Raw genomic sequence first — 25,111 nt, forward strand, 5'->3', positions numbered from 1 at the left:
GGTGGTCAATGAACGTCCTCGAGAGTGAAGGACGGGTGAGGCTGAGGAACCGTCACCTAATCTCTGCCCCAACCTCGGGAGAGTGGAGGCCCGGGAGTGGAGGGCCAGGAGCATCCGCCCATGCCCGTTGTTGGCGTCCTTACCCGGCCCTCAGGAACTTGCAGTTGCCACAGATGAGAAACTTGCAGAGATGCAGCTGCGCGCAGAGCCCGGTGCAGCCCGGCTTGGGGCCCTGGTGCGCGCGGCACAGACGCAGCGACGACACGGCCAGCACCACGCGCTCCGAGGCGGCCGCCGCCGTCGCCGCCGCCGCCGCCGCCGCCCGGCCCGCACTCGCCCGCGAGACCACCACGAAGCGCCCGCGGTCCCGCAGCAGCCGCTCCAGCGCTTCGGCGCCCAGGCTTGTTCGCAAGCGGCGCCGCAGCTCCGCCAACTCCAAGGCGCCCCCCGCCGCGCACAGCAGCTGGGTCACCTCTGCCACCGCCACCGCCACCGCGGCCTGGGCCATGGCCGTCGGACCGAGGCTTAGCACGGGCTTGTTCACCGGCCCGGCCCCACTGTTCCACTGGAAGGAAACGAAACTGAAAGCCGGCTCCAGCCGGGGAAAACAGGAGCACTGGGGCCTTGCCACGCCCCCGGGCCGCAGCTGAGGAGCCGGCGCCCTCGTCTCAGGGCCGCCAGCTGGGGACCGCGCGGCTCGACGGCGGCCCGCGCGCGCGCGCGCGCGCACTCAGCGACCCGGCGTGCCTCGAGGCGTCGCGTGGCCGGAGACGCGGGTCGCGGGTCCTCACAGGGCCCGAGCCCCGCGTCTGAGGGACAAGTGGCCGCTTCCTTCGAGGCAGCGCCCTGCGAGGCGAGTGGCGCGTTCAGCTAGGCCCGAGGGACGCCGGGGTTCAGTCAGCCGCCTCGATCTCGAGAAGCTGAGCGAAGTTTCCAGACGGCGCTGGCCGGTTGCGGCCGGTTGGCGCGTCTGGCGGGCGCCGCCGCCGCCGCCGCCGCCGCGGCGCGTTCAGGGGGCTCAGAAGTCGCCCGAGCAAAAGCGGTCTGGGCAGGCGGACCTCGGAAGCGGGACGACGAACCTGGTCCCACGCCACCCCGGAACACACGGAAACAGGCGCTCGGAATTGCAAGACCGGCCTGAAGGGCACTGTAGATTCAGCTGTCGCAGCGGTGCCGCATGTCCGAAAGAAAGGGTAGGTTCGTCCTTTCAAAGGGCCGCTCCTTCTCCCCTCGCCCCTTCGGAATAAAGAGTATGCACATACTTAAGATTGTTCACCGGAAAGGACTCTCCCTATGTTACCCTGAGATAAACGTTCTCGGGTGAGTAAATGGGGAATACTCACCCATAAAATAAGTATGACTTTTGGCATCCCCATTCCTTCCTCCCAGGAATCTCCCGCACAGAAAAGCATTAGTAAGCCACGTTCACAAGACCGAATACTGAAAACACAAAGACTGTCATTCAGACAATAAGAGTTTTAGAGGCACATTAAATTTCTGCTTTTGACCTAGAAGGACGTTCATGTGTTGTGAGAAAAGATCGTTACATAGCAATATTCCATGGAGCTGCTCAGGGCTTAAGAGGCCTTACTGCTCCTGTAGAGGACCCTGGCTCAGTTCCCAGCACCCACTCAGCAGCTCACAACTCACATCTGCCTGTAACTCTAGCTCCAGGAGGAATCTGACACCCTCTTCTGGATGCTTCTGACACCAGGTACACATTAGTGAACAAACAGGCAAAACATGTGTGAAGAGGCAGAGGCAGGCAATCTCTGAGGTCTAGGCCAGCCTATATTTGGAAGTGTACGCAGTAGGATGTTCTTGAATGAGCATGGAGGAAGCTCAACACTCCTACATCAGATAGAGGGCTAATATCCAATATATATAAAGAACTCAAGAAGTTAGACTCCAGAAAACCAAACAACCCTATTAAAAAATGGGGTACAGAGTTAAACAAAGAATTCGCACCTGAAGAACTTCGGATGGCGGAGAAGCATCTTAAAAAATGTTTAACTTCATTAGTCATTAGGGAAATGCAAATCAAAACAACCCTGAGATTTCATCTTACACCAGTCAGAATGGCTAAGATTAAAAATTCAGGAGACAGCAGGTGTTGGAGAGGGTGTGGAGAAAGAGGAACACTCCTCCACTGCTGGTGGGGCTGCAAATTGGTACAACCACTCTGGAAATCAGTCTGGCAGTTCCTCCGAAAACTGGGCACCTCACTTCCAGAAGATCCTGATATACCACTCCTGGGCATATACCCAGAGGATTCCCCACCATGTAATAAGGATACATGCTCTACTATGTTCATAGCAGCCCTATTTATAATCGCCAGATGCTGGAAAGAACCCAGGTATCCCTCAACAGAAGAGTGGATACAAAAAATGTGGTATATCTACACAATGGAGTACTATTCAGCCATTAGAAACAATGAATAATGAAATTCTTAGGCAAATGGATGGAGCTAGAGAACATCATACTAAGTGAGGTAACCCAGACTCAAAAGGTGAATCATGGTATGCACTCACTAATAAGTGGTTATTAACCTAGAAAACTGGAATACCCAAAACATAATCCACACATCAAATGAGGTACAAGGAGAAAGGAGGACTGGCCCCTGGTTCTGGAGAGACTCAGTGAAACAGTATTCGGCAAAACCAGAACAGGGAAGTGGGAAGGGGTGGGTGGGAGGACAGGGAACGAGAAGGGGACTTAAGGGACTTTCGGGGAGTGGGGGGCTAGAAAAGGGGAAATCATTTGAAATGTAAATAAATTATATCGAATAAAAAAAAATACTACAAAAATGGGGAACTGAGGGTATAAACCCTGGACTCAATCCTTAGGAAGGTGGGGAGGGAGTATTACTACAAAAAAGTAAGAAAGTGGAGTTAGACTAGACCAGTTGGCAAACCCCAGGACCCAGTGAGAGATCCTGTCTCAAAAAACTAAGGTGGGAATTGGAGAGATGCTTAGCAGAGGTGCTTATTCTACAAGCCTGCCAACCTGAGGCAGATCCCCTGAATCCAGGTAAAAGTGGATGGAGAGAGGAACCACATCCCCAAATTGTCCCCTGGCCTTCACATGTGCTTTGGCACACATATACATCAAATATACATGCATGCAATAAACTTTAAAAAAAAAAGATGGAAGCTCCTGAGAAATGGCATCCCACCAACACACACACACACACACACACCCCTCAAAAAAGACAGCATGCTGGGGCTGTAACAGTGGTAAACTATATAAAGCATGCAACGCTAGGCTCAATTTCCCAGCAGCAACCCTCCCCCCAAAAAGGGGGGGAAATGAGTATAAAGACTAAATTTTGGGGTGGGGTTGGAGAGATGGCTCAGCAATTAAAAGCACTGACTGCTTTTCCAGAGGTCCTCAGTGCAATTCCCAGCAACCACATGGTGGCTCACAACCATCTGTAATGGGATCTGATGCCCTCTTCTGGTGAGTGTCTGAAGACAGCAACAGTGTACTCATATAAAATAAATAAATAAACAAACAAATCTTTTTTTTTAAGACTAGATTGTTAACAAGGACAAATGAGAAAGGATTGGGGGTGAGGTGGAGGGCAATTTATTTTCTTGGATTACTTTTCATGGTTTTGGTATTTTGATAAATATTTGGTTTAGACATTTAACTGTTGTTTACTTGTACTTTTGATATTGTTTTGAAGTAATACCTTATTTTCATTCTTGCATGCCAAACAAGTGCTCTTCCATACACATTCCCCCATTTTAATTCCATAACTGGCTGAAAAAGCAATGTCGTGGGTCCTTCCATAAACGCAGTGAAGAGGCTGGCAAATCCTATAACTTTCAGAGCTCTGCTCTGGATGGTTGCTAAAGGCATGCAGCAGCACCTTCACAGTTTAATGGAGAAAGCAGCCAGATCTCAATAAGAGTAACCATTTTTCTAGCATTTTCTCTTATTCCACCTAAAGTTCTTTGCTACCCTTGAAAAATGACAACTCACATTCCTAGTGTCTGTAGCAAGGGAGCAGACAGGGTTGAACTCTTTCAAAGACTCATCCCAAGGGCCACTGTGGTGGGACTTCTAAAAAGGCAGGTCTTTATGTGGTCTCATTGGAACACATAAAGTCATAACAATGCCCCTATCCTCCCAAGAGAGCATAATTATAAAATATTTTAATATCATGGCTGAAGCAATGAGTAACAGTTGAGGAAAACAATAGACTAGCCAAAAAGTTGAACAATTCAGGGCTTTAAAAGTGTGAGCATATTGTAGGAACTCACACAGGCACATACACTGCATAGGACCACTAAGAGGCTCAGGAAACAAGTTCTGTCTGACACACAGGCTCTTTGCCCACAGGAAGTAAAAGCTATTCATACTTGCAAACTGCCTGACAATTGAAGGCATTTACCAAAACATTCATGGACAAAGACCAAGATGGATGCTGGCTACTGGTGTTTAAGGTAATCTCCATCTAGTCGTTAGCTGAGAAAAAAGCTAGCCAAGTAGGGACTTTAGTCACCCAGTGCAGATGCACACTTTACAAAATTAGTTTGGAAAAGTCATTAGACAAACACAGCAACTAGTTCATCAAGCAACAAGAGCCCCAGGAAAAGCAGAAAATATGACTTTGGAAGCTGCACATTATTTGAAATGTCCATCTTGAAGTGAATTGTGACGTGTATAAGGAAATAGTGTGACCCATACAAAGGAAGTCAAAGCTAGGAATACAAATGGCTCCTAAGGCTTGCAGAGAGGGCTCAGCAGTTAGAGCACTGGCTACTCTGCCAGAGGACTCAGGTTTGATTTCTGGCAACCACGAGGTGCTCAGAACCAATGATAACTCTAGGGATTATTTTTTCAAATATTTATAATTATTTTGTATGTATGGGTGTTTACTTGCATTTAGGAATCAAATGTCCTCTTCTAGCTTCCTTAGGTACCAGGCACACAGTGCACAGATGTAAAGGCAGGCAAAACACACATAAAATAAACATCTCCTGACAAAGCCAGATATAGGACTTTAAGCTGTGAGAGAAATGTTCAGAGGACTCAGACTCTGTAAAACATGAAAGCATGGGAACAGTGTCTAATCGAACAGATGTCAGTAAAGAAACAATTATAAAAAGAACTGAGCAGCAATTTTGTACAATAACTGAACAGAGAAAGAGAAGTTCATTGATACTTAGCAGAAGATTTAAACAGACCAAAGAAAAAGAAATAAAAGAAAGGATCAGAATATTTGAAGATAGGTCAATTAAGGTTATCTGGTTTGGGGGACAATTTTAAAGAACAAAGAAAGAATGAACAAATGCCATCAATACATACAAAATAATTATAAATATTTGAAAAGAATACAAAACAAACTTGGGAGGTAATGAAAACAGTGTTAGGGAAAATGAATATCTGTCAATGCCTAACTGAAAAGACCTCAGATCAGTAACCTAATATCCTAGGAAAATATCCAAAAGAGAAAATAATATAGAGTAGAAATACAATAGAGACTAAGGAAATAATACAATGAATCATTAAAACCAAAACAGAGTTCTTTGACATTAAAAAAAAATTAACAAATCTTTACCTAGAATAACAAAGAAGACTAAAATTATTAATGACCAAGAATTAAAGAGGTCATTATTACTAAGCTTACAGAAATAGGGTTATAAAATATAACAGTTATATTTCTAGTTCTGTATTTGACCTCTGCCTCTGGATGGACTGACTACCTTTCCCCGGGCTAAAGCCTACATAAACTCACTACTGGGTGTGCCTGTCACTTGCACGGGACTGATCTGAGCGCACGCTTACAACCACCTCTATCCTTGCCATAAGTTTACCTTGGGTCCTCACACCCAGGGCAGGCATTTCCCTTCTTTAATTGCCCCAGTTCCAGATTTCTGACCTCAGGAGAGAGCCAGTCTTTGTAATCTCCCACAGGCTGATGAAATAATTCAGATTAGCCTATGCTAATAATTCAGATTAGCCCTTCGTCACCTGTTCTTTCTCAAGGCGCATCTCACAATAAAGCTTTTGCCCACGTTTCCCCTGCTCTCTGCCTCCAGACTTATTCTGGTGTTTACTCACGTATTCTTGAATGGCATGATGAGCCTCTCTAGAGTTTTCTCTCAATCTAGAAACCTCATTCATGACAGTTGTGTCTTGCCATATTAGTCTGCACACATCATGGCACATGTAGAGGTCAGGACAACCTTTTTTTTTTTTTTTTTTTTTTTTTTTTTTTTAAAGACAGGGTTTCTCTGTGTCGCCCTGGCTGTCCCAGAACTCCCTCTGTGAACCAGGCTGGCCTTGAACTCAGAAATCTGCCTGCCTCTGTCTCCCAAGTGCTGGAATTAAAACCATGTGCCACCACTACTGGACAGAGGACAATTTATGAGATTAAGTTCACTCCTTTCATCACGTGAGTCCCATGGATTAAACTCAGGTCCTGAAGCCTGGCAGCACACACTCTTACAAGGTGAACCATCTTTGTTATCCATGAGTAATCATTTAGCAGTTTATGAAAGATTGGGGCTTTTTAAAATATTTTTTCACCCATCCCTTTATCCCTTCAGCTCCTCTATATACCCCCTTGCTTTCTCTCAAATTTTCAGACTCTTATTTGTATGTGTGTGTATATGTGTATGTGTGTGTTTTGCAAAGCTGGGTCAATGGGATAATATGCTTTTTATATATTTATATATTCCTAAATATATATTTATATTCATGAATATATTCCTAAATATACAAATTTATATATCCCTAATATAAATTTATATATTTCTAAATAAACACAACCTGTTCAGACTACATAGTGTTATTACTATATGTAGTAGTATGTATGTATACTACTGTACGTAGTTCCAGGCTCTGTCCTCTATTTTCCTTTACAAGAAATGGTAATTTTCTTTACAAGAAATGGTATTTTCCTTTACAGGGCTGGAGAGATGGCTCAGCAGTTGAGAACAGTTCTTCCAAGTACCCAAGCTCCACTCCCAGCTTATAGCTGCCTGTAACTGCATGTAGCACAACATACACACACACACACACACACACACACAGAGAGAGAGAGAGAGAGAGAGAGAGAGAGAGAGAGAGAGAATTTAAAAATAATAGTAATAAAAACAAATAATGGCTCATATTAGCAGCTTTCTCAGTCCGCTTTCCATGAGGCGTTGAGAGTGGGGGAGACTGAATTCTAGAACTATATCCTGTTTTTGAGCTGGTACAGTTTAGATTTTCTGTGTATTGAGTTATAATCCACTCCACTAAACAAAAACTCTTTAAGACAAATCTTTATTTTAACCTTTATGCCAGAATGCCCTTCAGATTCTATACTACCAGCTACTTGATTTCAGATGTGAGGCCACATTTATAAATAGGCCCTATCCTATGCATTGATTGGCTGAGGCCTGAGGGAGGGGGTACAGAGACAACGTTCCCAAATAGTCTCGCTCTTCTTACCTACAAATGGGTAAAGAAATTGCACAGAGGAAGGGTAGCCTTCTAAAGAGTTTTGATTCAGGCCTTAGAGGCAAAGCTCACAGACTATCACAAAGAGTGTTGAAAGGACCCAAGTGGTAGTCATAACAAGAAATATCTTATTTTGTGTCCTGTGGAACATTATTGACAATGGAGAAAATCCCATAGTGGGGAGTTTAAGTCTTGAGCTGCTGACCAGGGCTTCATGCCAGTCATAAGAACAAATTATTGCCTTGGCCCAGCTTTAGTACTGCTGTGGCAAATACATTTTATATTTCCTTAGCTCTCTCAGAAGAGAACCTACCTTGTTTCTCTTACCTACCCAAAGCATCCCTAGCACAGTACTCAATATTCAGTAAATATTTGAGACAGGAATAAAGGCGGTATGTACTCATAATCTCACCACCCAGGAAAAACCCAGAGATTTTCCCTGGAAATGTATGAGCTAGAATCTCTTCTAAATTTCACTTGATTAAAGGGAAAATGGTCATCCTAAGAATTATAGACAGGCCAATAGATCTGTAAAGACTCCCATTCACTACTATGGTCAGAAGAATCAATACTGATAATGTACTGGTAAGAAAAATATATTTTATACAGACTTATAACCAATACTAAGGGGCATATGTTGTCTGAGGGGCATATGTTTAAGGCTGTGTTATGTGTATAGGTTTCCTTATAAGAGGACATTTAGACACAAACATGAACAGAAGAAAGAGGACGTGGAAAACACACAGAGAAGATGACCATCTGTAAACAAAGCAGAAAGGTTGGGAATAGATCTTTACCTCAAAGTTATCCAAGGAAGAACCATTTTTTTTTTCTTTTTTTTGGTCAATATGATGGGATTTAGAATTACCAAAGAAACAAACCCTGGGCATGTCTTTAAAAGATTTTCTTGATTTAGGTTAACTAAAATGGAAGTCCCACCCCAAATGTGCTCAGTTCCATCCAATGAGCTGGGATCTTAGATTGAATAAAAAGGAGAAAGCAAGCTATATGGTTTTTTGCTTCCTTACTGCAGCTGCAGTGTAACCATCTGCATCAAAAATCTGTCCTGATGTCTTCCTACTGATTGACTGGAACTGCAAATCGTGTACCAAAATTAATCCCTTCAGATTGCTTACCAGGTATTTTATTCAAGCAACAAATAACTAATATACCTGCAGATACTTTGATCTCATGCTTTTGACCTCCAAAACTTTAGGAAATAAATTCCTCTTGTTGAAATCATTGCAATCCCCTACCTGGACAAATCCATCCAAGCAGTGGATGCCCCGCCCTCTAGAAAGAAAGAAAGAAAGAAAGAAAGAAAGAAAGAAAGAAAGAAAGAAAGAAAGAAAGAAAGAAAGAAAGAAAGAAAGAAAGAAAGAAAGAAAGAAAGAAAGGAAGGAAGGAAGGAAGGAAGGAAGGAAGGAAGGAAGGAAGGAAGGAAGGAAGGAAGGAAGGAAGGAAGGAAGGAAGGAAGGAAGGAAGGAAGGAAGGAAGGAAAGAAAGAAAGAAAAGAAAAAGTCCCATTCTTTTTAAAAGAAAATGGATATTTATTTACATTTCAAATGTTATCCCCTTTCTGGGTTTCCCCTCTGCAAACCCCCTATCCTATCCCCCCTTACCCTGCTTCTATGAGGGTGCTGCCCCAACCACCCACCCACTCACTCCCACCTCACTACCCTAGCATTCCTCTACACTGGGGCATCAAGCCTTCACAGTACCAAGGGGCTCTCCTCCCATTGATGCCAAACAAGGCCCCTTCAGCTCCTTCAGTCCTTTCCCCTCACTCCCCCATTGGGATCCCTGTGCTCAGTCCAATGGTCACCTGCAAGCAACATGTTGTTCATGAGTTATATCATGGGTATTCCACACTCTTTGCCTAATATCCACTTATCAGTGAACACATACCATGTGCATTCTTTTGTGACTGAGTTACATCACTCTGGATGATATTTTCTAGATCCACCCATTTGCTTGTGAATTTCATCAAATAGCATAGATGTTGAGAATTGAGTTCATCTTGGTATATTTTTCCTTTGTTGAGTATGAAGTGGCCTTTCTTATCTTCTTTGATAACTTTTAGTTGGAAGTGGATTTTATTCGATAATAGAATGGCTACTCCAGCTTGTTTCTTGGGACCATTTGCTTGGAAAATTGTTTTCCAGCCTTTTACTCTGGGGTAGTTTTTGTCTTTGTCACTGAGATGAGTTTCCTGTAAGCAGCAAAATGCTGGATCCTGTGTATGGATCCAGTCTTTTAGTCTATGTCTTTTTATTGGAGAATTAAGTACATTGATGTTAAGAGATATTAAAGAATAATGATTGTTACTTTCTGTTATTTTTGTTGTTAGAGGTGGAATTATGTTTGTGTGACTATCTTCTTTTGGCCTTGTTGAAAGATTATTTTCTTGCTTTTTCTAGGGTGTAGTTTCCCTCCTGTTGGAGTTTTCCATCTATTATCCTTTGTAGAGCTGGATTTGTGGAGATATTTTGTGTAAATTTGGTTTTGTCATGGAATATCTTGGTTTCTCCATCTATGGTAATTGAGAGTTTTGCTGGGTATAATAGCCTGGGGTGGCATTTGTGTTCTCATAGGGTCTGTATGACATCTGCCCAGGATCTTCTAGCTTTCATAGTCTCTGGTGAGAAATCTGGTATAATTATGATAGGTCTGCTTTTATATGTTATCTGACCTTTTTCCCTTACTGCTTTTAATATTCCTTCTTTGTTTTGTGCATTTGGTGTTCTATTATGACAGGAGGAATTTCTTTTCTGGTCCAGTCTATTTGGAGGTCTATAGACTTCTTGTATGTTCATGGCCATCTCTTTCTTTAGGTTAGGGAAGTTTTCTTCTGTAATTTTGTTGAAGGTACTGACCCTTTAAGTTGGGAATCTTCACTCTCTTCTATACCTATTATCCTTAGGTTTGGTCTTCTCATTGTGTTCTAGATTTCCTTGATATTTTGGGTTAGGAACTTCTTGCATTTTGCATTTTCTTTTACTTTAATGTCAATGTTTTCTATGGTATCTTCTGCACCTGAGATTCTCTCTTCTAGCTCATATAATATGTTGGTGATGCTTGTATCTATGACTCCCGATCACTTTCCTAGGTTTTCTATCTTCAGGGTTGTCTCCCTTTATGATTTATTGTTTCTATTTCCATTTTTAGATCCTGGATCTGTTCAATTCTTTCTGTTTGATTGTGTTTTCCTATAATTCTTTTAGGGATTTTTATGTTTCCTCTTTATGGTCTTCTACCTGTTTTCCTGTGTTCTATATTTCTTTAAGGAAGTTATTTATGTCCTTTGTAAAGTCCTCTATCATCATCATGAGATGTGATCTTAAATCAGAGTCTTGCTTTTCCGGTATGTTGGAGGTATACAGGGCTTTCTGTGATGGGAGAACTGGGTTCTGATGATGCCAAGTAGTCTTGGTTTCTAGTGCTTATGTTCTTGCCCTCTCACCATTTGGATATGTCTGGTGTTATCTGGTCTTGCTGTCTCTGACTGTGGCTTGTCCTTCCTGTAAACCTGTGTGTCAGTACTCCTGGGAGACCAGGTCTCTTCAGAGCTGTGGCACAGGTTCAGCCCCAGGACACAGACAGAAACCAGAAAGATTCTGTCTAGGCTGCTCCTCGGTTCCTGTGTCCTGAGGGCTCTGGTGGTCCCTCTTGAGCCAGTTATTTGAGCAGAAATGGTGGTCTTACCTGTGTTCTTAAGTGCGTCAGGACTTCTGGGAGACCAGCTCTCTTCTGGAAGGATTTGGGTACAGAGCTGTGTGGCACAGGCACAGCACCAGGGCACAGACAAATCCAGAAGTAAGGAGTCCCGTTCTTATCCTGGCCTCACATTAACAAAGACTGAGAAAGCCAGTCTTTGGAATGTCAAACCTTCCTCTTGTTTACAGGTTAGACAAAACTACTTGTAACCCCTAACCCACACCATCAATGTTGCTAAATTTTTTACTAAATAGCTTAGGTTTGGGACTTGCTACATACTATTGAAGTATGTACCTTGCGGTGAATGTGTCTCTGTATAAGAACTAATTTCCCAGGTTATAGTGGAGATTTTTAAAGAGTAGGGGTGCTGAATAATTTCAGGGTGGCTCCATGGGCCATTTCTATTTTCAGAGCCTGTTCTGTGCTTTTAAGGACACTCATCTATGGTCACTGAATGTCCAGCTTCTGAATAGTATGCCTGGCAAAGTACTAGTGAGGTTCATAGAGCCAGAAAGGTCAACCTACTGTTGACACTGTGTAGTCATACCATGCTGAAAGCTAAAATGCCTGTCAATTTTGGTAACTCCTTCCTTTGCTAGCAGTAATAGCCCCTCTTTTTTCCCCCCCTACCATCCCCAGGATGACTTCAGCATCCCTTTTTTGATATTATAAATAGTTCATGTATTAAATTCTGTAACTATTCAAGTTGAGAGTGCCAAGTGCATCTTCAAGGAACCTCCACAGATACTAGGCTGAAAAGAAATGCCAGTAGAGAGGTCCTGAACTAGAAGAAAGACTAGGGAATAGAACATTTCTGAAATGGTTTATTTTCCCTTGACCTGTGAGGAATCTTCTTATTGAATGGAAAAATGAAAGTTTCTCTAATTCTTTTCAGTGCCTAAACCTTTGGTTACCACCTGTTGGTGTGCTTAGCTTTGTGTGTGGCGATGGGTGAGAGTTTAGGTGATGAACTAAAGGACAGTGTGGCCCTTCTCACCTCATCATTCTCCTCTGTGAAACCACTTCCAGAGCTGGGCACAGGGGCCTCATAAAGAACCAGGTGAAGATCTGATGTAAGTATGTGTTAAATGGTTACCACTCATGAGATAACCTATTAACAATTGGTACACTTTATTCCAGGAATTGAAGCAATAGGAAACAGCTGCCAAAGGTTGAGTCAACGCAGGAGTAGACATAAGGCAAACATCTGTATCCCAGATAAACCATAACCAATGAGGTATTAAGGGAAGTTGATTCCATAGTGATATTAATGCATGTATATGTGAGATTGAGAAATATGTCACTAAAGAACAAACTGAGGCCCAAGAAGAAATATAACTTATCCAAGGCCAGATAGAAGTAATAGAGCTAGTATTTAACTCTGGCCTTAATCTGTGCACTTAGCCCTGGAGTCTACAGTTAGAATAGAGTCGCACAAGGTCAAAGGGATAGTCTCAAATAAGTCCTGCTTGCTTTCAGCTGACCCCAGTGTTCAAACAGTATGCAAAGGCAGACCTTGGGAGGTTTGGGATAATTCAGAGTACCCAGCAAGAGCAGAGTTTCTGGCCTTACTAGATGTTGGTTTTTATCAATCTCTTGGGGGCTGTGTGGAGGCTGGACTGATTCCAAAGGGTTAACAATAAAATGTATGTATTTGCAATTGGCAGAAAACTCAAACTGGAGGTCTTGCTAAGCGTTTGGGCCACTGGATTCCAGTGGGATATCTTGTGTGACACATGGGATAGTACAAAGTGTGCAACTTTTTTTCCTTAGTGTGTTCTAGGAATCTTCTAGAATAATTCAGTTAAATACTATTTTTTTTTACTCATTTAATGAGTAAATGATTTATAAATCATTTGCAATTTGCTTTAAAACCACCACTACAAAATACAAACAACCTTTTGTAATTTAGGTATATTGCTATTTATAGGAATTTTTTTTCTGCCTGAGCAGTGGTGATGCATGCCTGAGTGTTAATCTCATCCACTCAGGAGGCAATGGAGCTCTGTGAGTTCCCAGCCAGCCTGGTCTACAGAATAAGTTCCAGGACAGTAAATGAGCTTGAAGTTACAACATACCAAATTCACACTTTAAAAACAACAACAACAACAACAAAAAAAAAAGTAAAGATGAGGCTGGAGAAATGTCTCTGTGCTTAAGTGTACTTTTCTTGAAGAGGGCTGCAGTTTGATTCTCAGCCCGCATGTCAGGCATTTCACAAGTGTAATGCCAGGTTACATAGCAGTTTATGCCCTAGTCTACTCCATGGGCACTGCACTCACATGTACCTTCCCCGGCCCCCACTGTGTAAAAGATATTTTGGGAACAAATTGGAAATAGCCTGGGCAATGGGAGCTCAGAAGTTACAGGAGGAATGAGTAGCAAGGCAGTCCAGCATTGAGATCAGCTGTGGGCCAACTCACAAATACTGAATTTACTAGTTAAGAAAAAGTGTGTCCCTTCTCAATTGTTACTGGCTGGGCCAGCTGTGGAAAGGCTAGCAGGATGTATAAATGTTTGTTGCTACCTACCTGCCCAAAAAGGAAGGCAAGCTGCCTTCAGGAAGGTCACATAAGGGCAACAAGATGAGTAAGGTGTGTAGCTTCTGCATAAAAGAGAGCTGGTGGATGGAGGTGGTGGGGCAGAAGCAAGGACTAGGGCAAGCAGAGGGAGCTGTGGAGAAGGATGCAAAGGCAGAAGTCGAGTTACGTTAGAAGCTAGCTAAGATACCGTCCCATCAAAAAGGCCAACGGTCTTTATTATTGAACCACAAGCAGAACCCCAAAGACCCAAAATAATATGCCTTTGGTCTCTTTCTTCCTTAAGTGAAATGACCCACTTTTGGATTTGAGAAATAGAAAATGATAGAGGAGCAGGCTTCCATGTAGGAGAGGCTGACTTATCAGCCACCAGGCGGCTTTCTGATGGAGAGATGCATCAGGCAAAGCCTCATCCTCTAGTTCTCAACTTTGGAAGCACTTACTGGGTTAATGTTTTTACAATAGTGCCAGTCATCTATTGCCTGTTTACAGCTCACCTGTACCACAGGTGAGATCAGTCCTGAGAATGCCAGTATAAAAAGAGGTACAAAACAAATCTTCGACAAGAAATTCTATTACTCTACACAAAAATGTCTGGAACACAAACCATTTCTACATCAAGTACTGTCTAACTCCTCCTTCATAATTCAAAACACAGAATAAAAACAACTCAGATCAAGGAGTTGGACAAGCTTTTTTGTTCAAATCCTAAGTTTTAATGTGTGTATACACAAGGTATATATATATATATATATATATATATATATATATATACATGTATATATGGGTGTGTACGGATTCATATTTGGTATTCCTTGATCACTCTCTACCTTGTATGTTGAGGCAAGGTCTCTTGCAAAAAAGAATTCACTGATTTAGCAAGTACAGCTAGCCAGTGCACCCCGGGATATATCCCAACTTGTGGTATTACATGTGGGTAATTTATTATGGGTGCTGGGATTCTTAACCCAGTTCCTTCCATTGAGCCATCTCCACAGCCCTGAGTTCTACTTAATAGTAGGTGAACTTGGACATGATACACACCTCCTCAATACCTTGGTGTGATGGTTTACATAAGCTTGGCCCGGGAAGGGGGGGGGGAGGCGGCGCTATTAGAAGATGTAGCCCTGTTAGAGTAGGTGTGTCACTGTGGGTGTGGGTTTTAAGACCCTCATTCTAGCTGTCTGGAAGCCAATGTTCTGCTGTTTGCCTTCAGAACAAGAGGTAGAACTCTCAGCCTACATCATGCCTGTCTGGATGTTGCCATGCTTCTGCCTTGATGATAATGGACTGAACCTCTGAACCTGTAAGCCAGCCCCAATTAAATGTTGTCCTTTATAAGACCTGCCTTGGTCATGGTATCTGTTCACAGCAGTAAAACCCTAAGACAGAAGTTTGCACCAGAGACTGGGGTATTGCTGTGATAGGACTGACCATGTTTTTATTTGAAAGGATGTGGATTTGGGGACTTTGGATTTGGAAAGCAGTGGAATGCTTTGAATGGGACTTAATGCATTGTCCTAGTAGGAATATGTTAGACTTCGCTACTGAGAGTGATTTGACCTGACCTAAGAGGTTTCAGTGGAGAATTTCAGTATGTGGCCTAAAAACTGTTTTGTGGTATTTTGGTGAAGTGGCTACTTTTTGCCTTGTCTGAAGAGACTACCTGAGGCTAAGGTGAAGAGACTTAGATTAATTGCACTGACAAAGGAAGTCTCAGAAACACCCATCTTAGACTTTGTTCTCTGGTTAAGTCTCATGAAGAGCATTTTAAACAAACATAGCAAGCTGAGAAAGAAAAAATAAAATATATGGTTCAAGTATTAAAAAGGCACCCAGGAAGTGAAATGGAGCTGAATTCTGTGTTCATGGATATTAAATTGAATTAAGGGAGTAGTGACCTTGGGGCAAGATCCTACCCAGCTAAATTTAAGTCCAGGCATGGTAGTACTAGCCTTTAATCCCAGGGGGCAAACACAAACAGAGATCTCTGAGTTCAAGGCCAGCCTGGAACAGAGAAAGTTCTAAGTGAAGAAAAACTTAAATCCAGGCTTGGTGGACCAAGTGCTTAGGAGGCAGGCATGCAGATCTCGAGTTCTAAGTCAGTCTGAACAAGTTCCAGGATAGCCAATCTTGGGCAGTGAAGGTGTTGGAAAACAGAAAGCTGGTGATATGTTACAATAGAACAAGGGGGCCATGTTCCAGCCCCAGCAAGCCCCAAAATTCTACAGCTTTGGCCACATGGCTCTGGCTTTAGAGTCCGGAATAGAAGGGACTACTGGGACAGTTGATGCTGGTTAGCTGGAGCTAAAAAATTAGTGGTGATTAAGAGACCAGCATCATTGAGGTGAAATCTTCTGGGAAGTGTTTTCTGAGAACACAGAAGCTGTGTTCCAGAGATAGCCAAGGTTGTACCTCCTGTAGCAGCTGTACTTGGTAATGTGTAAGAGTCACCCAGGTGGTACTGGTTTTGAAGGCATGAAGGGGTCATGGAGAACAGCTTGAGGTTTGGCACTAGAAGAGTCCACTTAAGGCCATTGGTAAAGTGCAGCCTCAGTTGCAGTTGATGGCTAAGGATTGAAGGGGTCATGCAAAGGATTTGAGACCTGGCATCATGAAGAGATCATAGGAGAGGCTATTGGTGAAGCCTAGTTGTAGCGGAAGACCCCAGTGTATTGGAGATGCCAGTACCATGAGATGATCACCAAGAACAGCAGTAGCAGTGGAGAGGAACTTCCAGAGCTTAGAGTGCTGAAGCTGGAGAAGTGATCTAAGCCCTTTGGAAGAGCCCAGAAGATCATGTGTGGATCCCAGAAATTGAAACAAGTAGTAACACTCAAGTTGCCTTGAAGACCCCAAGATGTTGGAGATGCCCCAGAACCATGGGCTATCTGCTGAGGAAAGCTTCATGGTGTCTGTTCATAGCAGCAAAACCTTAACTAAGACACTGGTTTCAACTGTACAGGGGATAAAGTAGTTCCTACCACACTAGGATAGTGTGAGGAAGAATAAAAATATTCCCTGTACATAATGAGTATTCATGATGAAGTAATGGAGACTTGTGACCCAAATCCTCTCTGTATCAGAGCATTCGGGTCTTCCCTGTAAATCTGAAGGAGTACAACAGCAACAGCCCCTGGGATTTATTTCCTAGTCCCACAAAATCAGGCTGAGTTTGTGAAGATGAGCTGTATTCATTATTTCACTGTAATAGGTGACCATTAGAATATCTCCTAGATGTACAAAGAGTTTCTCAAGATAGTTGAGGTGTCTGTCTGTCTGAAAGATAGCATTACACTGGAGATGCAAAGGCAGCTGCAGTGCTGCAACCCCCTTCTATTCTGAAGGGTAGGAGGGGGCACCAAGATCCCTCGTCTTCTGTTGCCTGTTTGCACCAGCTTAACTCATCCTGCCTCTCTAAGGCTTCCCCGCTGCCCATGAAAGCCCTGCCTGAGGGTTCCTTCCTTCTTGACTCAACTCCCTCCCTTAAGTGCATCATCCCTGACCTGCCTCATGGGCCCAATGTCCAAAATCAATCCCAACTTTCATCCTGTGATCTGCACTTAAGTATGTTAGGTAGTTGAGTCTTCTTGCTCCCCCTCCCCCCTACAGAAGCCCCCTGAGGACTAGGCTTGGTTTTGCTACTTCTACACTTACTACAATAGTGGGTTGATGCCCACTGGGTGATACAACACTTCTGAGATGCCCAAAACAGTACATGCTCTTAAGAACCATTCATTAAAAAAATAGTCTTTTAAAACAAAAATGAAAACTATAGAAACTCCCACATCTATCTCTCCCTGCCTCTCACCCGCCAGTCTCCTAGTCTTCCCTCGTGGTCATCACTCTTCCCTAGCAGTGCCTCTAATGAATAATAAGATGCTACTTTTCACATTTAAGACCTCAGAAATAGTAAGAATACAACACAGCTTCCTACATTCTAGTGCCTTGAGATTGAGAAAAAGGGAACAGCACATTAGAATTGTATAGAATTCAGATTTTTTTCTTTCAGACATTTTTATACAACTTTTAACATTTATACTTTTAGACAAAATGAGCAAAAAATACACTGAGTGCTAAAAAAATCAGAACAAACGTAATACAATTTTAATTTCAATATTTTACAGTACAGAAATTAGGAAGTAAGAATACTAAGTACAACTTTAAGCAAGTCACTTATCTTCCCTATAATAATAATATAAGCTAGAGACTTACAAATTCAGAGTAAAACAAACAAAATAAATACTGTACACTTTCCCTGCCTGCAGGCAAAAGATGGGAAATACTGTTCTGAATAAAAACAAATGCTCTTAAAGCTTCAGCGTCCCACTCCCTGCCACACCCCGTCCCATTGTCACAGCGTGTGCCTCTGCAGTCAAAGGACACGTGTGCATACACAGACTGCCTACACACAAATGAGACTCATCTGACACTACTCTGCACACACTCCAAACAAGAGTAACAGTCACTGGGGACCATAGACATAAAAACCAGTAAGGAAAGTCAGGCTAGCAAAACATTACTACAAAACTAGTAAGTACCATAGCCAACAACTGTCCTGTTTTCAAATTCACAGAGTTGAACCCCTAAAACCAACACTACCCCCTCCCCATCACCACCCTCCAATGCCCCAAAAGAAAATTTGCTGAACACTGGCAAAGTTAGATGTTTCACAATCAATGTGAAAGTTCACACTATATAATCTCTTAAAATGAACCTTTTCATCCTTTCCACAGCATGAAACTGTTATGGCTTAATTATATTAAAAGTAGAAAAGTCTTTTCCAAAGGAAATACAGTCTGCAAAGATGCACATGCATTTCCTATCAGTGCTATTTCATATTTAACAACTGCATGACTTGCTTGTGCAGTCAGGAGCTGTTTTTGGAAAAACTGAGGTTACAGCATTTGATTCAGTCTAACCATAAACTGTAAGGCCCTTAGTTTGGTTTAGGTTTCTTTTGCAAGATAAAATAACCATGGGGTTCACTCAGCAAGTTACACCTCAGGTCCCTGACTATATTGTGGTTATAATGCATGCTTTGTGAAAATAAAATGTTACTTATGACTCTTAAAGGGAAAAAAATATTCTAGGCAAAGAATCAACTCTATATAGTTAGTGCTGGCATTTCTTACAAAACAAAATCCACCAAAGAAATATATTACGTCTTGGTTATTTTATTCCTGCAAAATAGTATATATTCTAGCACTTATGATAATTGTTTTAGGGAAAATAGCTGATATTTTGAAAAAAAAACTTGAAGACAACTCTTTTATGATTAAATCACATTAATGACTGCTTTCTGTAATGAAAATGAATCCAGAGTGGCAGGTCTTGCATAGGTAAACTACTTAGAGGTCAGGGCTACGTGGTAGCCAGGGTTCCATTAATGAATAGTGCAGAGCAGATACATTGGCTGGAAGAATCATCGAATACATCCTTTAAGAGGTTTTAAACGTAAGTGTAATATCACAGTTAAGACAAAGCCTTAAGAAACTAGAAGGGCACCAGAGGTGACGGGGAACCTAAGGGTTTCTCCAGTGAGAATTATTTGCTTCTCCCCAGTAAAGAGGGGAGACTTAATGTAGAAGAATAAAGCCATGGTACTGATGATATGCCAGCTGCTTTGGAAATAGACATTTGCTTCTTTTTAAAAACCTTTAAAAAATGTTTATAGAAAGGGTATCAATTTTTTTTTTCACTTACAGCATGAAAGCAAAATAAGGAAAGGGTTAGTAGTAAGGCTATGGTATGAAGGGCAACTGCGCAACAGCAATTTAGAGAGTATACTAAATTTGTCTAGCTTCAAGAACACCTATGGGCCGTATCTACAAGACAAGCAGAGGCTACAGTGTGGAGCCCGTGTAAGAAAACAAGAGATCCCACAGCCAATGGTGTCTAGGCAAATCTGTCCTATCTAGGTTACACCGGTCACCCTTATTGACTAGCTAGCTCTCCCTAGACAAAAGTTATAATGTGAAATTTTTTGACATTGTATTAAATAAAAGTCTAGGATACCCGTAACAGTCTAAAAAAGTCTTGGCTCCTCTTGATGTCTTTGTGGTGCTAGGGATCAAGTCCCAGGGCCTTGCACATAAGAAAGGCAAGACCTTCACTTTTACATAGGGATCAATTAATTTTATAATGGGAAAAATAAATTTTTTGAGAGACACTTATGTTTGCATTATGAAGTTTCCTATCTCCATGTGAATACTAAAGATGCACATTTGCTATGCTGTCTCTCTGGCAGCAGTATACTAGGCCATCATGATTCCCACCAACTCCCATGGACTGTCTCACACTGCAGAACATCTTCTGAAGCAAGCTGACACTCATCTTTGAACACATCCAGTTGAGTCTCCTTTCTACACTACAGACTTTCCTCTCTCCCTGGGCTGTCATAGTACCTAGCCCACAACTGCCTTTGAAAAGGTTTTTCTGAATCACCTTATTTTTCCCCTAGCCCCATGGGTAGCTGCTAAATCATTTTAAATTTACCACCTCTTTTATCTTTAGTACCCGAAGAGTATGCCAAATGTGGAGAAGAGTACTACTAATTCCTCTTTGAAAAAAACCTGAAGCTGGCTCCTCTGTTGTGCTAAATAACCATCAGGTGACTTGATGGATGTTCTCTTCTGCCCACAAACAAGCTCATTTCTTTTTCTTTCACTTCAAGCATAAAACCTGATTCTAATTCAGCACCTTGTTAGGAAATTTGTCAGGTTTTTAGGTAGCATGTCCTGGGTGTATATTTTCACTCAAATTACTCTCAGAAGGTGCACTTATCATCAGTTGTAACTTAATAATTAAACAAGTAGGATATAACATAATACCTGAAGAATGCTGTTCTTCATTGAGTAGTTTTTATCCACACTCACAAACAAGAAAACTAGGACTTAAAAATAAAACTCAGAATAATTTACTGACTCAGCATTGCTTGGCTGATAAATGGCAGAATATGGGCTAAAATGCAGGTCTTTTGCTTCCTTCCAAACTATACCACACCCTTTTATTACCAACAGAAATGACTAACTTATAGAATTTTTCTTAAATGTTAAAGAACATGGGTATTTTATTTTTAAACACTTCCACTTCTACAGTGGTATATCTCATTGAAACTAATGAAGTTGGATTTTGTTTTGTTTGTTCTATTTACAAATGGGCCGCCTGCTGCTCAACTTTGTCCTAACTGGAGAAGAGAGCTTCATGGGCAGACTAACATGAACCTGAGGTTCCTCACAGTACTCACCACTTCCGAGCACTCAGTAAGTGTCTGATAATACCTGCTGATCTCTTATGAAAAAGTACAGTAAATTAAATGGAAAAGGAATTAATTAGGATTAGTAAAATACAGAATAGTATTCAAGCTAAGTATATAGCCATATAGATGGACTTGTCTCCTCTGAGTTTATGATTTCAGTAGATGGTTCAGTTGTGTGCTTCAAAAATGAACTGTATTTATGAATTTCAATGTATTCCAAAGATCCTGAACTACTAAGCTGCCAGTTTTGTATTGTTAATCATTCACGGATACTGGGGAGCATAATATTATATAATGTTGTCAATTACAGTACAGTAGATCCCAGGTTAAGGGTCACTTAGTTGAATTAAGACAAGATCACTACTACTATTAAAGCTGCAGGTGCTAAATCGTTACTTCTCAATTTTATACATTTTATTTGCTTACAGCTAACTAAATGCTATCACCATTGTCTTCTGACTTAAGCTGCAGTATACTACTTGTGAGACAATGGGAAAGACAGAGACTACCTATTACTGTTGAGCCCAGATCCTAGCAGTAGTCACACCTCAAAGTCCAGCCATTTCTATGAGATAAAAGGTCACACTACAGATGGGGAACTTCATAAGAAATTTGACTAGAAAAATCATTGGCTGTGTAGCTGAATTTTTTATCAATTCAGAAAGATACATGGGTTCTTTCATAGTGGCTGTATTAACTAGCTAGAAGTTTTGTAATTTAGTCCATTAATAGGCTAAAATGATTAAAAAAATGAATCCACAGAACTGACATTTAAGATACTGGATATGAGGCAATACAAAATTAGTGTTATGAATCTAAGGGTACAGGGAAGATACTGGCCACAATTCTAATAAGAATAAATTTCAATTTTTATGGTCAAAAAATGAAATAATTAAAATATTTTGAGTTGTTTAAAACGATCATAACTGGGAAAAGAAGTCATCACTCTTATTTCTTAACCCAAATAAAAACTTAGGTTCTGACAATAAAACAGAAAACTAAGACATCACAGTGATATATTGTGGAAAGGTGAGTGACCAGTCAAATTCAGATTTTTTTGCATGTTGAAATACAACAACCAGCTGACTGTATCCCTCTCTCCACTAGTTATGGCAGGCATAGTGTAGGCAGGGGTTAGGGGTGCTATCCACAGATGCTAAGAATGTCACAAAAATCCTTCTTCTTGACACACAAAATACAACTGAAACTTTGATCCAGACAATCTGGACCAGAAGATGAATTCATAACTTCCTTATCCCATTAAATATTGTAAAAGAGACAGAATAAGAAATATTTCCCTTTGGAAATACATATTTTGAATGCAACTATGAAAGATAATGGTACATAATTATTTTCTTTCAACTTATGTTTAATACAGAAGAAAAAGTCTAGCTAACTTGCTGAGTTGAAAAGGACAAAAATCCATTATATAGCCATATTTCTCCATAAAAATAAAGTTCATGTTATTTGCCTATATTGTCTTTGTAGGAATTTGTAAAATGTGATACCATCAGACCCCCAATATCAATTTATTTTTATGCCATGAGGTGAAAATGGAGAGACTAAAAACTTATAAGCCACTGAAAAATTGCATTTAAGTAAAAATTGTACATAAAGGAGATAAATTATCTTAATTATAGGTTCAACCAGACACTTAACCTCCATATCCTACTAGCCAAGACAAATGGAAGAAACTACAAAAAGCACCCATTTTACTCCAAATCTGTATTGAAATGATTCTTCAGAAAATTAAAAAATAAAAAAGTAGCACACACGCTCACACACACACACAGAAAGATCTATTCCAACATGCTTGCTATTATACAACTTAATATGGTATATATTACTGCTTTTATGCAGACTTGAACATCCTAAATCAAATTGTATCTGAAAAAAATGATGTGTACATAATAAAAGCATGGTAAGATAATAACCTGTGCTAGATGTTGGCTCTTCCAACACCAGCAGTATTGAAGAAGGCCCTCTGTAATTATAAAGGTTTTGGAAAAACGACAAACATGACATTTTAACCAAACTTATACTTTCCCCATAAGCAGGAGAAAGACATTAAAGCTGTTCTCTTTGGGACCCAGATATCATCAGGAAAAATGAAAATGAAACAAGCCTGATTCTTTACTTGTAGAAGAAAACCACAATGTCAAAAGAAACGAGAAAATGAGGGCTCTTTTATGTGGTTCTTAAACATTGGCTATGAACATGTTTCCCTGCAAAGAGAGGAGTCTCGGGTTGTCTCAAAACATTGGGGATTGGGCTGCAGAGGGAAGGTGGGGTGTAGGGGAATCAACCTGGATTATAGTATGCACCTTGGATGTTAGCAAAAGCGAAGCTAATAGCTTATAAAAAACACATGAAATATATAAAATAAAATGATTTCATATACATCTTAATTTAAAATAATTAATGCATCAAATCCCTGTTTAAGACTTTAACCTGAATATCAAATTTAAGAGTCCAGACTAGCTACTGTTACTGTGGCTCTTCCCCACATGTAACACACACACTATCAAAAATAATTTAAAAACCTTCACATTCTTAACTCTAAATTAGTGAGATATTTCTCCAGAAATCTTCCAAATAAATAGCTTTAAAAAAAAAAGGATTTAAAAGCTGTTAACTTTAAAAAAAATCTGTTAAATAAATTATTGATAATTCTTTATCCTACTACTGAAAAATAAAATCAAGACACTACCACCAACAAAATTAAATTCAAGCCCTGACAAGAGACCCCTTTCCAGTTCAAGGTCTCTTTTTAAGGTTCTACTACCCTCCTCCTTCCTCTCCCCACCAGGTCCAAGGGTTATTGCTGAGTGGGCGTGGCACAGTGAAAATGCAGCATCAGGTTCATTCTGTTCTTCGCAGTCTTCTTACTGTACACACAAACTGCTCCAGGCAGGGATAGGGGAAACACCAGGCTTCCACACCCCAAGACTGGCATCCGAGGGAAGAGTGACTGCAATAGCAGCCCTGTCACACGAAGAAGCGAGCATGGCCATTTCTGTTCAACTTAAGAATCTTCCCAAGACGTTGCTTGGCTGTTGCCATTCCTTTTTTTGGACGTTTACCTATAAAACACCAAGTATATTTTTCATATAATACCTGGAAGACTTAAGACTTAAAATAGAGAGCTTTGTAGTAAACAAGCTTGTTGGGTGTTCCAAAATAGTCTCATCTCTGAACTTCCTGCTTTAAAACCCTTCCACTTTATCACACACAAAAAAGAGAAGGTCATTGTCCTTCCAAACTGTTTCATCAACAAAGTAGACTGCAATATGATTCATTCCCAGGAACCATTGCCCTCCTGTGTCTCAGTCATGTTCTCTCCTGTTTTCATTGCTTCTTCTACAGCTTGAACCTGAATTCAAGCCTGGCAAACTCCTCATCCTCTTTAAGGATCTCCTTCCTCCTGAGCCTCAAAAAGGCAATCCTTTGGCTTGGGATTTGCTCAAGTATCCTCTCATCGTTACCATACCCATTGGTGGCTTGTACCCACTGCTATCATACTGTTGTTCTTAACCTCTGGGTTGCAACCCCTTTAGGGGTCAAACATTTTCATGGAACTGACCTGAGATCATCAGAAAACACAAATATTTACAATTCATAACATTAGAAAAACTACAGTTTTGAAGTAGCAATAAAAAGAATTTTTTTAATATTTTTATTTTCTATATTCTTTGTTTACATTCCAAATGATTTCCCCTTTCCCAGATCCCCCATCCCCATATGTCCCATAAACCTTCTTCTCTCCATCCATTCTCCAATCACCTCCCTCCTTTTTCCCTGTCCTTATATTCCCCTCCAATGCTAGATCACTCCTTTCCAGGATCAGGACCCTCTCCATACATCTTCATGGGAGTCATTTGTTATGCAATTTGTGTCTTGGGTATTCAGAGCTTCTGGGCTAATTAATATCCACTTATCAGAGATTGCATTCCACGTGTATTCTTTTGTGATTGGGTTACCTCACTTAGGATGATATTTTTCCAGATCAAACCATTTGCCTAAAAATTGTGTGAATTCATTGTTTCTAATTGCTGAGTAATATTCCATTGTGTAAATATACCACATTTTCTGTATCCATTCCTCCTTTGATATGATAGAGGGCTAATATCCAATA

The 25,111-nt window shown here is 41.1% G+C and overlaps 3 protein-coding genes across 3 annotated transcripts in view; 1 reads left to right on the forward strand and 2 right to left on the reverse strand.

The window, feature by feature from the left end:
• Parp12 (poly(ADP-ribose) polymerase family member 12) overlaps positions 1–661 on the reverse strand; it is a 36,070-nt gene extending 35,409 nt beyond the window's left edge. The window contains exon 1 of the mRNA XM_052173488.1: positions 144–661. Within this exon, the coding sequence (XP_052029448.1) occupies positions 144–508 (365 nt within the window). The 5' untranslated portion in view covers positions 509–661. The remainder of the gene's footprint in view (positions 1–143) is intronic.
• LOC127677878 (uncharacterized) lies at positions 507–3,482 on the forward strand. Its single transcript, XM_052172838.1, has 3 exons — positions 507–591; positions 655–1,193; positions 3,385–3,482. The coding sequence occupies exons 1-3, from the start codon at positions 507–509 to the stop codon at positions 3,445–3,447; spliced, it is 687 nt and encodes a 228-aa protein (XP_052028798.1). The 3' UTR covers positions 3,448–3,482.
• Positions 3,483–17,800: 14,318 nt separating this feature from the next.
• The window catches only part of Kdm7a (lysine demethylase 7A), a 65,809-nt gene continuing 58,498 nt past the window's right edge, over positions 17,801–25,111 (reverse strand). The window contains exon 20 of the mRNA XM_052173492.1: positions 17,801–24,059. Coding sequence (XP_052029452.1) covers positions 23,965–24,059 — 95 coding nt within the window. The 3' untranslated portion in view covers positions 17,801–23,964. The remainder of the gene's footprint in view (positions 24,060–25,111) is intronic.

This window comes from Apodemus sylvaticus, chromosome 2 (assembly GCF_947179515.1).
Source record: "Apodemus sylvaticus chromosome 2, mApoSyl1.1, whole genome shotgun sequence".
NCBI lineage: Eukaryota > Metazoa > Chordata > Mammalia > Rodentia > Muridae > Apodemus > Apodemus sylvaticus.

Excerpts from the sequence above, each read along its gene's own strand:
- LOC127677878 (XM_052172838.1), top strand. The coding sequence starts at position 507 with ATGGCCGTCGGACCGAGGCTTAGCACGGGCTTGTTCACCGGCCCGGCC. Across the intron at positions 592-654 it reads GGAAACGAAACTGAAAGCCG|CCGGCGCCCTCGTCTCAGGG; the intron begins GCTCCAGCCGGG and ends GCAGCTGAGGAG. Across the intron at positions 1,194-3,384 it reads CCGCATGTCCGAAAGAAAGG|AGGTCCTCAGTGCAATTCCC; the intron begins GTAGGTTCGTCC and ends CTGCTTTTCCAG.